The 15,448-nt window shown below is 35.4% G+C and overlaps 1 protein-coding gene across 2 annotated transcripts in view; it reads right to left on the reverse strand.

Annotated features, from left to right (window-relative positions):
- LOC101896728 (retinol dehydrogenase 13) overlaps positions 1-15,448 on the reverse strand; it is a 340,667-nt gene that overhangs the window by 119,164 nt on the left and 206,055 nt on the right. The window contains exon 1 of one of the 2 annotated variants that reach the window (XM_059132168.1): positions 527-757. The exons of the other annotated variant lie outside the window; for it this stretch is intronic. Coding sequence (XP_058988151.1) covers positions 527-639 — 113 coding nt within the window. The 5' untranslated portion in view covers positions 640-757. Of the gene's footprint in view, positions 1-526; positions 758-15,448 lie in introns of those variants that run through there. 2 annotated transcript variants of the gene reach the window in all.

Below are 15,448 nucleotides of genomic sequence, written 5' to 3' on the forward strand. Positions count from 1 at the left end.
GCTCAAATTCGGCATATGTACTCAAAGAAGTGCATTCGAGATTCATTCTTAGCTTGGTGCGGATGGATTTTTTTTTTTTTTTTTTGAAAACTTTTGGCCTTTTATCTTGTGATTTGATATTTTATCTTTTATTTAGAACATAAATATACAACAATCCTCGTTTTTCATACGGAAATTTCTAAATCTACACTGAGTTAGCACAGGATTTAAAAATTAACTTTCAATGTCTATAGGTTGGCATTTTGTTTTCAATTAGATGCATTTTGAAGAAATTAAGATATTCACTTTATGTAGGGTAAGAAATGATTGACTCTGCCAAACTTGACATCCATTTACGGGCCAGGAAAAATTATTTCAAATTTATTTTTACCATAGTAACATTACTCACAAATAAATACCAATAAACAAATGCATTACGGATTATTTTTGATTGTAAAGTAGAAACGAAAAAAAAAACATATCTTCGATTTGTTATTTCAGAAGAATCAAAGTGGAAAGAGAAAATCGTCACACCAACTATACTTACCGCACAGCTATTATAATTCCGACCACAGCGGCCGCAATTGCTGGCCACCATGACTTAAATGGATCCGCTTCATCGAAGAGCGATGTAATTTCGTCCATGCTACCGATTACCATTGCACGTTTTTTTTCCTTCTTCAGTTGCTTTTTCTTAATTTCAAGGATAAAACTTTTTCTTAGCACTGTTTTTTTTTTTCAAGACACAAAAAAATAAGCCAACCAACAAGAAATTTCCCAAGAGAAGTTTTGAAATTAACTTAAATCTGTTTTCTTTGATTTTATCGTTTCTATTTTCTTTCTCTCTCTCTCTTCGTCGACTTTCTTTTGTTTTCTTTATGATGAAATGAAATGGTCACCGTATGCTTTTTTCTTGAAAAATTTTTACAAATGCTCCGCAGCAACCCTCGCTCAACTAATGCTACGATGGCAATGTACTCCCCTTGTGCCAATAAAAATCACTCAACCTCATCTGCAGCCCATTTAGATAAAATAATATTTACAATTATTTCCTATCCGGCTAGACTATTTGGGGGGATAATTTTGCATTTATTTGTTTTTGTGTGCTGGGGCCTTCTTTGCTGCAAGTCCGGGGCGTGTAGGTGTGTGTGCATGTTGATGCAATTTTTATGAATCAACTACATTGTAATTGTGAACATGATATTTTGTACTATTTATGATTTAACTTTTCTCGGTTCTCTAGTTCTGCATCATTCATTCAGTTATTTATTTTAATGAGAGGGTGAGCAGAAGCTCAAATGTTAACACAGGGGCTTTAAACTTGTATATGAATGCCAAAATGTGAATGAATGCAGATTAAGTAATAGATTGCCAGCACCGACAAATTTTTGAAACTAACTTAGGCTGTTCCAATATAGTTATTGATACATAGATCTACGATCTGATTTCATACATAGATATATGTAATATCTTAAATATACCTCTGAAAAATGTTTAAGAAATCGGTCGAGTACAATAATAGCTCCCATACATATTAAATTGCATAAGTCGATTTGACGTTTCAGAGCCATAATCTATTCCTGACATAAATGATATTTAATAACTAACATAATATACCTAAAATTTATATTTGAAATTTAATTAAAATCGGTGGGATAAAGAAAAAAAGTAAAACACCATAATTTTTACATTTTTTTTAATTTTATTGAAAAAAAAAATATATAAAAAAAGGCGCATCAAATTCAAGAATAAGTTTAGATTTGTTTGTATTGCTCACCTTTGGCACGAATTATGGCCCTCAAACGGCCAATGAAACCGTCACACGGTGCCCGAATGTTGCTCTGCGGTATTTTGTCCCATTCTCGGCTAAGCGCTTACTTGAGGTGATCGACACTTTGGTATTTTTAGTGCCACCCTTATTCCAGACACAATAATCCAACGGATTGGTATCCGGAGATTTTGCTGGCCATTGTGTGCCACCAAAATGAAGCGAGGAACCTGATTTTGTAACAATTCTTGGGTGGCGCGTGCTGAGTGTGATGGTCCTGTTGGAAAGTCCAAGGTCTGCGGCCAAAATATTTGCGTGGACAAGGCTTCAATACACCCTCCAGAATATTTTCGCGATAATATTCGGCATATATTCTGCTGTCACGGTCGATTAATACAAGCGGAGAGCTGTAATGACGGCCCACACCATGACCATGGCCGGCACTTGAGTTCCGGTGGCCAATCGAAGGTGCACATTTTCAGCTGACCTCTTTGGCAATGATGAATGTTTTCTCATCGGAAGAAACCAAATTCCGCAGTTCACTACTTTCGACCAAGCAAAGCAACTCTTTAGCTCTTATTTGTCTTTTTTTCTGTTGGGGCGTAAGTTCTTGCACTTTCAGGAATTTCATTGGCTTTACCCCGAGCTCATTTTTCAATATTTGCCAAATGGAATATTGCGATCGGTTCAGTTCTCGAGCCATTTTTCGGTCACTGCAACGCGGGTTGCGATCAAGTCGCTTCTTTACTTTTCGAACCATTTCTGCTTACCTTAATGTTTTCTTCCGTCCACTTCCTTAACGTCGGGCAACGCTACCAGTATCACGGTAACGAGCGATGGTACGAGACACAAAAGATTTATTCACATTTAAATGCTGGATAGCCACTTGTTGTTTTCCAGCCAAATATGAAGAAATCACACTATCACGCTTGAATTCTATCACGAATATAAATAGTGAGTTGGCACTAGACGAGTGGCTTAGAAATGACAACAGTCTGAGGTTGGTTGCAGTTTTTTCATCTCATATGCTATGGCTTTCATATATATTACCATCAAATGTTATATCCTCCACCGTATATAATATTGAGGATATATTAATTTCGTCATTCCGTTGTAACTCATCGAAATAACCATTTTCGACGTAACAAAGTATATATATTCTTGAGCGTCATAAAAATTCCAAGACGGTTTAGCACTGATCAAGTTCGCAGATGGGCTATATCGATCGTATAGCCCCCATACAACCGTACACACCGATATTCGGTATTTTGATAATTTTCCATGACATCGTACAGCCCCCATACAACGGTACACCCCGATATTCTTTTTTTTATGATTTTAGCCACATTTTCCAATGGAATTGTCCGGTACCCCCCAATATTTGGTATTTTGATGATTTTAGCTATATTTCTCAATGAAATTGTCTGAAAATAAACCCAAGGAGTTCTGTTTGAGTACTTTACCCCCTGGAAAATCGTTGTTCTTTGATGATTGTAGCCAATTTTTTCAATGAAATTATCTGAAAGTCCACAAAAGGATTTCCTTGTGAGTACTTTACCCCCTAGAAGATTATTGTTTATATAGGTCCACGATATCGTATATCCCCATATAACGATTCCTCCCGATATTCGGTATTTTGATGATTTTAGGGAAGTTATTCACCGGAGTTGTTTAAAATTTTGTACCTAGAATTCGTAATAGGTACTATAGCCCATGACAAAAAATTGTGTATGAAGGCCCAGGCTTTCGTATAGGCCCCATACATCAGTACCTCCTTATACAAAAGTTACCCATGCATGTCCATGTCTTCGTATAGACCCCAATATAACTGCTATATTCAATATTTTTAAGATTTTAACAGATTTTTCAGTGTATGTTATTTTCTTAAAAATTTCCAAATTCATTCCAACTATTGGAGGGTATTCAAAGTTCGGCACGGCCGAACTTACTGCTTTTTATACCCTACAACACTATGTGTTGGGGGTATTATAAGTTTGATTGGGCCAAAAATTATGTAACACCACGAAATATTGGTTTCCCACATAGGAAAGTATATATGGATCTTCCTATCTCGCCGAGCTGAGTCGATCTAGGTATGTATGTCCGTCCGTCCGTCTATCCATGTTAATTTGTAATCACTCTACAGGTCGCAATTATGGCCCGATCTTCACGAAATTTAGAATGTAGGTGGGGTTAAGGTCAGAATAGAACCCTATTTCTTTTGGAGATGATCGCATAATATTTAGGGGTTCAAATGGACCAAAAACTGAAAAAATCCTGATTTTGCACTTGCTCCCGGCGAAATCACAAATAGACGAACAGGTCAATTCTGACCGTTACGTAGATGTCGATAGTAAATATATCAAATAGATATAGCGGAATATATACAATGTTTATATGCAAAGGAAATGGATGTTAGTTAGAATGCTTATATCTCAAGAATGGCTGGACCGATTTTGACAAATTTTGTAAAATCGGAATGCACTCTTGACATAAAAGAATAAAATATAAAAAAATCGCAGAAAAATATGCCAGTAAAGATGTTAATATAGATTTTGTAGTATTTTGTGACATTTTTTATTTTTTCATAGTTTTTATCGCATGCGATTTTTTCAATTTGACTTATAATATTTTGTAATATTTTTTCACCTTACAACACCGGTTGGGGATATTAAATGCATATTGCAATTATCGTCCGATCCTCACGAAAAGGGTAGTGTTAGGCTCAGAAGGGCTAGGCCTTCAAAGATGTCCGCAATATATTTAGGGGTTGAAATGGACCAACAACTAAAAATTTTCCTGATTTTGCATCCGTAATAAAGGTCATAAATAGAAACCAAAGGACGCGAAATCTCGCATGAAGTTAGAGTTTAGGACAGTGGGTAGAATGGACCACTATTTCTGTCTGAAAAATACCAACATTACTTACAGGCGATATCCGAAATACACAAAAATCCCTGGTCAGAATGCTGAGGGTAATATCTGGGCTGTACACCGCAAAATCTTCCAAAATGGATTTGGACATAAGGGGGCTTCTAACATATTGTAGTGTTGTAGGGTATCACATGGTCGGCCCCGCACGACTATAGCCTTTGCTTACTTGTTTAAAGATGAGCATTATATTTTCTTATTTTGCATTTTTCGCATTTTTCATGGTTTTTCAAAAATATAAAAATGTTTTTTTAAGTGTTTGTTTTCTCTTTCGAGACGAGCTTAATGATCTGAAATTTGCAGTGAAAAGGAAAGCCAGATAGACACTATCACACACTCACCACTATGCGACGCGTTTCGCCGTTGGTTAAGCGGCTCATCAGGCATATTTGATGTGGATGATGGCTTACAAGGGCCGTTCTCTGGAAAGTAGTATATATTTCGAACTTATTGCAAATTAGCATATGCGAATTATACACTAGAAACTCTCCAGGTTCGACTCAAGTTCTATTGGCAGATCTTTTTCACAGCAACGTTTTGTTTTTGTAGTGATGGATTTTTTGTCCACAACAACTACATTGCTTCCAATGCATACACTTGTTTTAGTGCTGCTTTAGGAAGACGGGTTAATGGCTCTGAACGTAGAGACGGCAACTTCTAGTTGGCTGCACACAGAGGTCCGCGGTTCAAATCCCACAGCCAGGCTCGGCTGAATTTTTGAGTTTTGCCTTGTTAAGGCGAAGATCATATGTTTTATGATTTAAGTGTTTGTTTTCTCTTTCGAGACGAGCTTAATGATCTGAAATTTGCAGTGAAAAGGAAAGCCAGATAGACACTATCACACACTCACCACTATGCGACGCGTTTCGCCGTTGGTTAAGCGGCTCATCAGGCATATTTGATGTGGATGATGGCTTACAAGGGCCGTTCTCTGGAAAGTAGTATATATTTCGAACTTATTGCAAATTAGCATATGCGAATTATACACTAGAAACTCTCCAGGTTCGACTCAAGTTCTATTGGCAGATCTTTTTCACAGCAACGTTTTGTTTTTGTAGTGATGGATTTTTTGTCCACAACAACTACATTGCTTCCAATGCATACACTTGTTTTAGTGTTTTTTTTTAGTTTGGCCATAATTCCTTTATAATTGACTGTTTCGCATTTTTAGGGTATTTTAAATCGTCGTTTTTTTAAGTATGAAATTTCCATTTTCTTACTTTGGCCATAACTCCTTTATTATTGAGTTTTTCGCATTTTTCGGTGTTTTTCAATCGTCGTTTTTTAAAGATGAACATTCTCCCTCCTTATTTTGGCCATAACTCCTGTATTGTTTGTTTTTTTTTTGCATTTTTAGTCGTTTTTTATGAATGAACAATTTATTATTTTGCCTTTAACTCCTTCAATATAGAGTCTTTCGCATTTTCTTATTTTGGCATTTGTTCACGTTTTTACGGTGTTTTAAACCGTCGTTTTTAAACGATAAACATTTCATTTTCTAATTATGGACATAACTCCTTTATGTAGGTTGTTTTAAATCATCGTTCTTTAAGTTAAGTTATGCCCATGCTAATGTAAAATATAAAAAATTGGACTATTGAATCCCCCTAATCTTTTGGATTTCATTCATTTATATTTCAATTCATTGTAAATACCACCTACCGAACACATTTATTGAAATCTACTCTCCAAAGATATTTCATTCATAAATTTAAATTTACAGCTAAACTAATGTGTTATTTAATTCGTTTTATAACCGATAGTGGGGTAACAAACATTTACTGTAAAATAAGTAAAAAAAACATTAAGTTCGGCCGGACCGATCTTTTTATACCCTCCACCTTAAGGTAAAGGAAACATTTTTATAAAAAAGTATTTGAATTTATGCGTGTTCCTCTACCAGTGAGACCGTTTGGATATTGCGGTTAAACTTCTTAAAAAATATAAAGTGAGTGAGGCCATTATATGGGGCCATACCAAAACGGGAACCTCTATGGACAATTGTGGATTATGGATTGTCATCTATTAAATCTTCTAAAATATCAAATTTGAAACAATTATCTGGGTAAAATCATCAAAATACCGATTATCGAGAGGTACCGTTATATGGGGACTATATCAAAACGTCCACCGATATATCTCATTTTCAATACCAATTATCCTAGACACAATTCAGATTGTTCTGCTTAATTTTCTATGTTAAATAATGTGGGCTGTATCGTGATTTCAACAAACAGACGGACGGACATCGTTAAATCGACTTAGAATTTCATGCTTTATGGGGTCTATGACGAATATGGCAATGTTAATATACCCTCCTTTCCAAGGTGAAGGGTATAAAAATTATGAATTGTATACAATATGAGGATATAATTTGCAAATTAGGTGAGCTGATTGTTTAAATTGGTATGCTTTTAGCTCACATTATCAACCTTAAACTTATCAAGGATCAGAATAACCCGTCCAGTGCAACAATATATTTTCATGGTCCATTCCTTTTTTGATCAGCTGCCATGTTTCATCAGATATCCAAGATATCCAAGCTGTTAAACTTATTATTAACTTCTTAATTGCCTTATGAATAATGTACACAATAATACAAACAATAAATCAATTTTATTGCCATTCACGACAATATCTTCATAATAATCCTAACCACAATCCCTTAAGTCATTTGTGCCACTTTATAAACGACGCCATTTAGCATTTCTTTAAATTTACAAATTAATCCCGCTCCGTCTGTCTCTCGAACGTAAACATTTACTTTGTCGAGTTTACTTTATCAAATTGCGTTATCAGTTGTCAATATTTAAATTTTGAATATAATCCCGAAACTGTTTACACAAAAATTAGTCGCATGACTTAATATTGTGTGTAATGGCATCAGAAGGCCAGCCGCACTACCATCATAACCACCAGAAGCAGCAGCTGCATGTCATAACCCCAATACACCGACCTTTCGCTACACACACACACACAAAATAAACCGAGTAGTAATTTGAAATGCCCACATTGTAATCACAGGGTCATCCTATTTAGTTTTGATATTTGTTGTCAATCACGAAACATAGATAATTGATTGAATTTAACTGTGACCTCAATGCCGCTGACAGAGGCCACGTACAAATGCATGTGCTTGAATTTCGAAATATTTATTTTAATATTTGACGTAAAATGGTAAAATTTTAGGTGGTATATATCTATTTGTCTGCAAATTAATGCATGTAGCACTGATGTGGGAGCCTAAAATATCCAAATTCGTAAAAAGCATGTACCTTTAAGAGAATGTTGACCAGATAATATACAATGACTGAAAAAGTCAGTCATATATTTTTAAAAATAATTCTTAAAAGTTAATGTACAGGGTCAGATGAAAAAACTGCAACTAAATTCAGACTACTGTCATTTCTAAGCCACTCGTCCGAATGCTTTTAAAATTGTTCCAGTGAGAGCTCTTTATATTGTTTACAAGCGCAAAAAACCATTTTGATGAGAATTTTCCAGAAAAAAGTTGTTCGTGATGGAATTCAAGCGTAATTGTGTGATTTCTTTATATTTGACTGGAAAACCACAAGTGGCTTTCGTTAGAGCAATCCAGCATTTAAATGTGAATAAACATTTTGTGTCTCGTACCATTACTAGTTACCGTGATGGTGGTAGCGTGGCCCGACATCAAGGAAGTAGACGGAAGAAAACAGCAACATCAGCAGAAATGGTTCGAAAAATAAAGAAGCGACTTGATCAAAACCCGCGTCGCAGTGGCCGAAAAATGACTCGTGAGCTGAACATATCGCAATATTACATTCTGCACATATTGAACCAGTAAAGAAATTCTTTGCTAATTTAGTAGAGCTGCGCATAACAATTAAAAGTTTTTATGGGAGAATTCAATCATACACGCTATGATTATAATTATAATTTAAAGTTCAAAGGACTAAATATGCCAAAGCATTTGTATGTTTTAAATTCGGACTTGTATTGCCCATTTGGTGCACAATTAATTTGAAATCGGATAAAAATATATATGGGAGCTATATCCAAATCGGAACCGATCTCGATTAAAATTGGCAAAGATATTTCTGAGCTGTATTTGATATATTTCCCTGAATATCGTTGTTACGTAGTGTATATTACGGCTGTGGGTAACAAATATGACAAATCGGATGAACAATATATATGGGAGCTATAGCTATATCTGAACCGATCTTCACCAAATTTGACATACTAGCTTCTAGACTCAATTCGGTTACGTAGTGTATATTACGGCTGTGGGTAACAAATATGACAAATCGGATGAACAATATATATGGGAGCTATAGCTATATCTGAACCGATCTTCACCAAATTTGACATACTAGCTTCTAGACTCAATTCGGTTGTAAGTGCCACATTTCATCCAATTTGGGCAAATATTAGACGTTTGGTGCACAATCCAAGGTAAATCGGACGAAGTTATATATGGGAGCTATATCCAAATCTGAACCGATCTCGATAAAATTTAGCAAATGTATTTCTGAGCTGTATTTGATTAATTTCACCAAATATTGTTGTTACAGGGAGCATATTACGGCTGCGGAGGACAAAAATAACAAATCGGATGAACAATATATATGGGAGCTATAGCTATATCTGAGCCGATTTTAATCAAATTTGGCATACTTATTTTGAGGTCCAATCTGAGCGTACGTGCAAAATTCCATACAATTCGGACTGATATTACACGTTTGGTACACAATAAAAGGCAGATCGGACGAAGATATACATGGGAGCTATATCTAAATTTTGTCCGATTATCTCCAATTTCAATAGGGTTCGTCCTTGGGCCAACCAAATGATTTGTGCAAAATTTCATCTGGATAGGGCAATAAATGCAAATTGCACTTTATTTACTATAATACATGGACAGACGGACGGACGGACATGCATAAATTGACTCAGAATGTGATTCTATGCAGATCATCAAAAGGAACAACGGGTCTATCTCGTTTCCTTTTGCCTGTTACAAACAAATGCACAAAGACATAATACCCTGACCACCTTGTTGTGTAGGGTATAAAATGAGCTCGGGGTAAAGCCATTGAAATTCCAAAACGTGCAAGAACTCACACCACAACAGAAACAAACAAACAGAAAGAAAATAGACTCAAAAGAGCTAAAGAGTTGCTTCGCTTGGCCGAAAGTTGTGAACTGCCGAATTTGGTTTTCTCCGATGAGAAAATATTCATTGTCTAGCAGTTTGTAAACAAACAGCGCACAATGGCCCCCAAAATCTCCTGATATCAATCCGTCGGACTATTGTGTCTGGAGTATTTTAGAAAGCAAGGTTGGCACTGAAAAATATCAAAGTGTCGATCACCTCAAGCAAGCGCTTCGCCGGGAATGGGCCAAACTACCGCAGAGCAACATTCGGGCAGCGTGTGACGGTTTCATTGGCCGTTTGAAGGACATAATTCGTGCCAAAAGTGATCAATTCGAACAAATCTAAACTTATTTTAAAATTGTATGCTATTTCCGAATTTTTTGATTTCATTCAATAAATTCAATAGCCCCCATATGACAGCACCTCCCGATACTCGGTAATTTCATGATTTTTGCGACATTATGCAACGGAATTGTTTCAAATTTCCTGTTTGAAGTTCGTAATGTGTAGTATATGTGTATGACAAGACATTTCGTAAACAGTTCCATGTCTTCGTATAGTCCCCATATAACGGGTTTCAAATAAGTGGTAGTTTTCGGACTATTCCTTCCAAATGGCCGAGGTAATAAAAGCTCGGCCCAGCCGAACTTAGCTGCTTTTTACTTGTTTCAATGTAAATCAGTAAAAATATATTAAACACATATTATCTTCCGCACATTCAAAGCATTTTAGTCATTTCACTTCAATATTTCACCCCGCTGAAAATGCAAACGAATTCGCCCATATTGCCAACAAGGCTTTCTATATTGAGCAGAATGAATTTATTCTGACCGGCTAGAACATAACAAATTGTTTTAATGTTAACATGGAACGAACAAATAGCAGGAAAAATATAACAAAACCTGTTACCGGAAAACTCAATTTTCCTCACCTGTTAAATTATACGCGGTTGTTGCAGATACCTACCTACTACCACCACCACCACCACCATCAACAACAACATAAGTTTTTAAAAGTGCCCGGCCAACAACTGTGCCACGCAGTCAGCCAGGCAGTCATGGATGGGATGGCATGCCATCGTGGCTTTCAATTTAATATCAAAATAACTAGACCATTGAATTTTCAATGGAGTTTTTAATTTATTCCATTTTACCGTAAATAATATATTCTCGGTATAATTGAATCATTGGCCCTAATTTGCATGACCCCCCGACCCGCTCGCCGGTTGGTGATTGACCATCACATTCTGATATGCTATACATATTTTGCTTTCGTATGTGTGTGTTTTCTTTTTTCTTCAGGTTTTTTGAATATGCCAACATGTCCTTGTTGTGGTTGGTGGTCAATATTGCCCTTGTTGTTGTTGCTGTTGTTGTTTTCCTTGCTGCTCTCGATTGTACTTACCATTTCAATTAATTGCTTGTGCCATTGAAGCCAACAACTTTTCCTTTTTAATTTTCATAGAAAATAATTGCGTAAATTCACAAAATCACATCAAAATAATTGAGTTCCAATTCATTGGTTTTTAATTTCAATTCAAATATTTTCTTTTTATTAAGTCAGTTTTTTTTTTATTGTTTTATTTGTTTTGTGTTCCGTTTTTTGTTGTTTGTTTGTTTGTTTTTTATTATTTTACCATAGCAGTTTCATTTTTTATTTATTTAAATATAATTTTAAAAATTAATATCACTAACAAGCTTCTTTTTCTTCAAATGTAATTTCAAAATTAAACTATAAATATGTTCTCACAATTTTTCTTGACTTCGTTTAGTTTCTGTTTTTTATAAATACCTTTTTTACGATAGCTTATTATAAAGTGTGAGTGAAAATTTTATGACATAAGAAAATTACTTACAAAATGAAATGAATGCGTTTTCTTTAATTTAGATAAAAGGCTGGGATGTGTGTTGAAAATTTATTGCTGAAAGTAATAGTTTCGAAGAATACAAATTTTCATATTTTCCTATTTTGAAATGTTTAAATATTTTTTGGGTTTTTGTATTTTATTTAGTATAAATTTTGTACTGTAGTACAAAAATCGTTAGTAGTAGCCTTTGACAAAACAAAATTCTTCTCAAACATCATTTTTTCGAAAAAAGTTCTAGTTTTAACCATTTACACAATCAGTGCAGTACAATCAGCCCTGAACAATCAGAAATGGCAGCATACGATACTCAGAATTTTCAAGATTTTAGTCAGAATTTCCAATGGAATCATTTACATTCCAAAGTACAAGCCAACACGCTGTTATTTTATTTGTTTTAGCCAGAAATTAAACGGGATTCTTACTCACTATTTCCTTATCAGAAACAATATATAACATTAAAAGAACAAAACTGTTCAAAATAAGTTCATTTCCGAACTGGTTGTACCAAAAACTAAACTGCTTGATTACAGATGAGTCAGCCAGGTTCGAGATAAAATTCTAAAATTTGATATTTAGATCATTGATGGTATCTGTGTTTGAGATTTGGTTTGAAATGCATCCTATATGTACAGTACAAGTACAACAAGTAAGCAAAGGCTACAGCCGAGCGGGGCCGACCGTTGAATACCCTACAACACTATAATAAATCGTACAGTTTATATAGGCGAGATACTCGAAAGGATTCCACAAGATATGTGACAAATAATAACAGTAAACCATCAGGTTTCGTTCTCTAATTTTCGAATAATAGCAACTTAAACGAATGGGCTATTTTCCCAAAGACCTATAATCTCTCAGAAGTGGCAAAAGATTAACATTTATTATTGGTTTTGGACTGAAACGCATCTATATGAGATACAGACATTTGACTATATTATTCAACGAAATCAGCGTTAACGAAATAGTCAGAAGTCTTTCCTGTATTTGTGAATTCTCTAAAAAATCACTGAAATGGACATTTTCGTATTTTGTCTACAAAAGTTGGCCAACTATTTTACACATTGAATATTTTTGGATGGCCATCCAAAACTGCTTGGCTTTTGCAATGTCCGGTAACCCCCATTCAAATGTGCGTGAGGATCGGGCGATAATTACGACCTGCTGACAGTTTTGTAGTTTTTTGGTCCATTTCAACCCCTAAATATATGGCGATCATCTCCAATCTCTATTCTGACTCTCATCTTATGCCCATGCAAGGATATGCATAAGGATCGGGCCATAAATGCGATCTGTATATGACATCCTGATATCCTAACTACATAGTTTTGTTAGCTGTAGAAATATTACCAAATGTTTAATTCAAAATGAAAATATGCCAAAAATATGACAAAATTGAAAAAATATGAGAAACTGTTACAAAATCAATATTTTCATCTTTAGAGAGATATTTTTATGCGATTTTTTTAGACGTTTTTTCTTTCCTGCCAAGAGGCCATTCTGAATTAATGAGAACTGTCGAAATCAATTCAGCCGTTCTCGACATATAAGAGATTTTTCAAGCATATCTTCTTTGATAAACATATATATCGCACATATTTTGATATATATCTGATTTCTTGGACGTTAACATAAATGTAAAGATCAGAAGTAACCTTGTCATGGCTTTGTGATTTCGCCGGGAATTAAAATATTAGCGGTTTAATGAAAAATTTTAAATTTTTTCAACACAAAAGATATGGTCTATTTTACCCGCTAAATATTATCCGATGACCACCCAAATTGGTAGGCTTCTTCCCCGAAATTTTTTCAGTATTTGGTCCATTTCAACCCCTAAACATTTGGCGATCATCTTCAAAAGAAATAGGCTTCTATTCTGATCCTAACCCCACCTTCGTGCAAAATTTCGTAAGGATCGGGCCATAATTGCGACCTGTAGCGTGATTACAAATTAACATGGACAGACGGACAGACGGACGGACGGACATACATTGCTAAATCGAATCAGCTCGGCGAGCTAGGAAAATCCATATATACTTTCCTATATGGGAAACCAATATTTCGAGGTGTTTCATAAATTCTGGCCCAATCAAACTTATAATACCCCCAACAAATAGTGTAGAGTATAAAAAGACAATATTTTTAGTATTGTTTGAAGGAATGAAAAGGTTGAGATTGGGGGGCGGGTTTGATAATGCGTACTATAGTAGTTGTTGGTGAGCAGGATTGAGATATGGAACGGTTTTGCAAATGAATACTAAACTTAAACGAAAAGAAGCAAACTTATTTTTCTTCTAATTGCAAGGCAAATGTTTTCGTACGTGAATAAACAAACAGGGCTTTTATAGGCAAATTTTGGTTCACCTAACCCCAACACAAACAAAACGAAATGCCAAAGTAGACAATCAAAACATATCAATCATTTATTGACAAAACTTAAACAAAGTAAAACATTGTCTTTGAAAATTGATATTTCACGCAAAAGGTCCACATGGTCCACATTTCATCCGCTGTACTCTGTCGATTCCAACAGGCGCGCTTCTTCACTATTCAAAACTCTAACCCCACGCAAAATCAGGCGTCAATTGGTATATAGTTATGACCTGAAAGATTACAAAATCAGAAAAATCTCTTGTTCTCTCTCTAATAGTTTTTAATGTGACCCTAACCCTTACTCAGCGCAAAATTTCGTGAGGTTTGCGTCATAATTGTGACCTGTACGGTGATTATAAATGAAAATAGACAGGCGGATACACATAGCTAAATCGATCCAGCTCGGCGAGATAGGTAGATACATATGTAAAATCGTGGGTCTAGAACCCATATTTCAAGGTTTGTGGCATCACCTAACCTTTTGAGAATTAAGTTGATATTTCCGCCACCCTCATTTACACATTTTTTATACCCTACACCACAAGGTGGTCAGGGTATTATGTATTTGTGCATTTGTTTGTAACAAGCAGAAGGAAACGAGATATACCCATAGTTTCTTTTGATGATCTGCATAGAATCACATTCTGAGTCGATTTATGCATGTCCGTCCGTCCGTCTGTCCGTCCGTCTGTCCGTCCGTCCGTCTGTCCGTCCGTCCGTCTGTCCATGTATTTTTGTAAACAAAGTACAGGTCGCATTTATTGCCCGATCCAGATGAAATTTTGCACAGATCAAGGACGAACCCTATTGAAATTGGAAATAATCGGTCAAAATTTAGATATAGCTCCCATATATATCTTCGTCCGATTTGCCTTTTATTGTGCACCAAACGTGTAATATCATCCTGAATTGTATGGAATTTTGCACATACAACCAAATTAGGCCTGAAAATAAGTATGCCAAATTTGATCGAAATCGGTTCAGATATAGCTATAGCTCCTATATATATTGTTCATCCGATTTGTTATTTTTGTCCACCGCCGCCGTAATATGCACTCTGCAACAACAATATTTGGGGAAATATATCAAATGCAGCTCAGAAATACATTTGCTAAATTTTATCGAGATCGGTTCAGATTTGGATATAGCTCCCATATATAACTTCGTCCGATTTACTTTTTATTGTGCACCAAACGTCTAATATTTGTCCAAATGCGATGCAATTTGGCACTTACGACCGAATTGGGTCTAGAAGCTATAGCTCCCATATATACTGTTCATCCGATTTGTCATATTTGTTACCCACAGCCGTAGTATGCACTCCGTAACAACGATATTCAGGGAAATATATCAAATACAGCTCAGAAATATATTTGCCAACTTTTATCGAGAT

This window comes from Musca domestica, unplaced genomic scaffold (assembly GCF_030504385.1).
Source record: "Musca domestica strain aabys unplaced genomic scaffold, Musca_domestica.polishedcontigs.V.1.1 112, whole genome shotgun sequence".
In the NCBI taxonomy this organism is placed as follows: Eukaryota; Metazoa; Arthropoda; class Insecta; order Diptera; family Muscidae; genus Musca; species Musca domestica.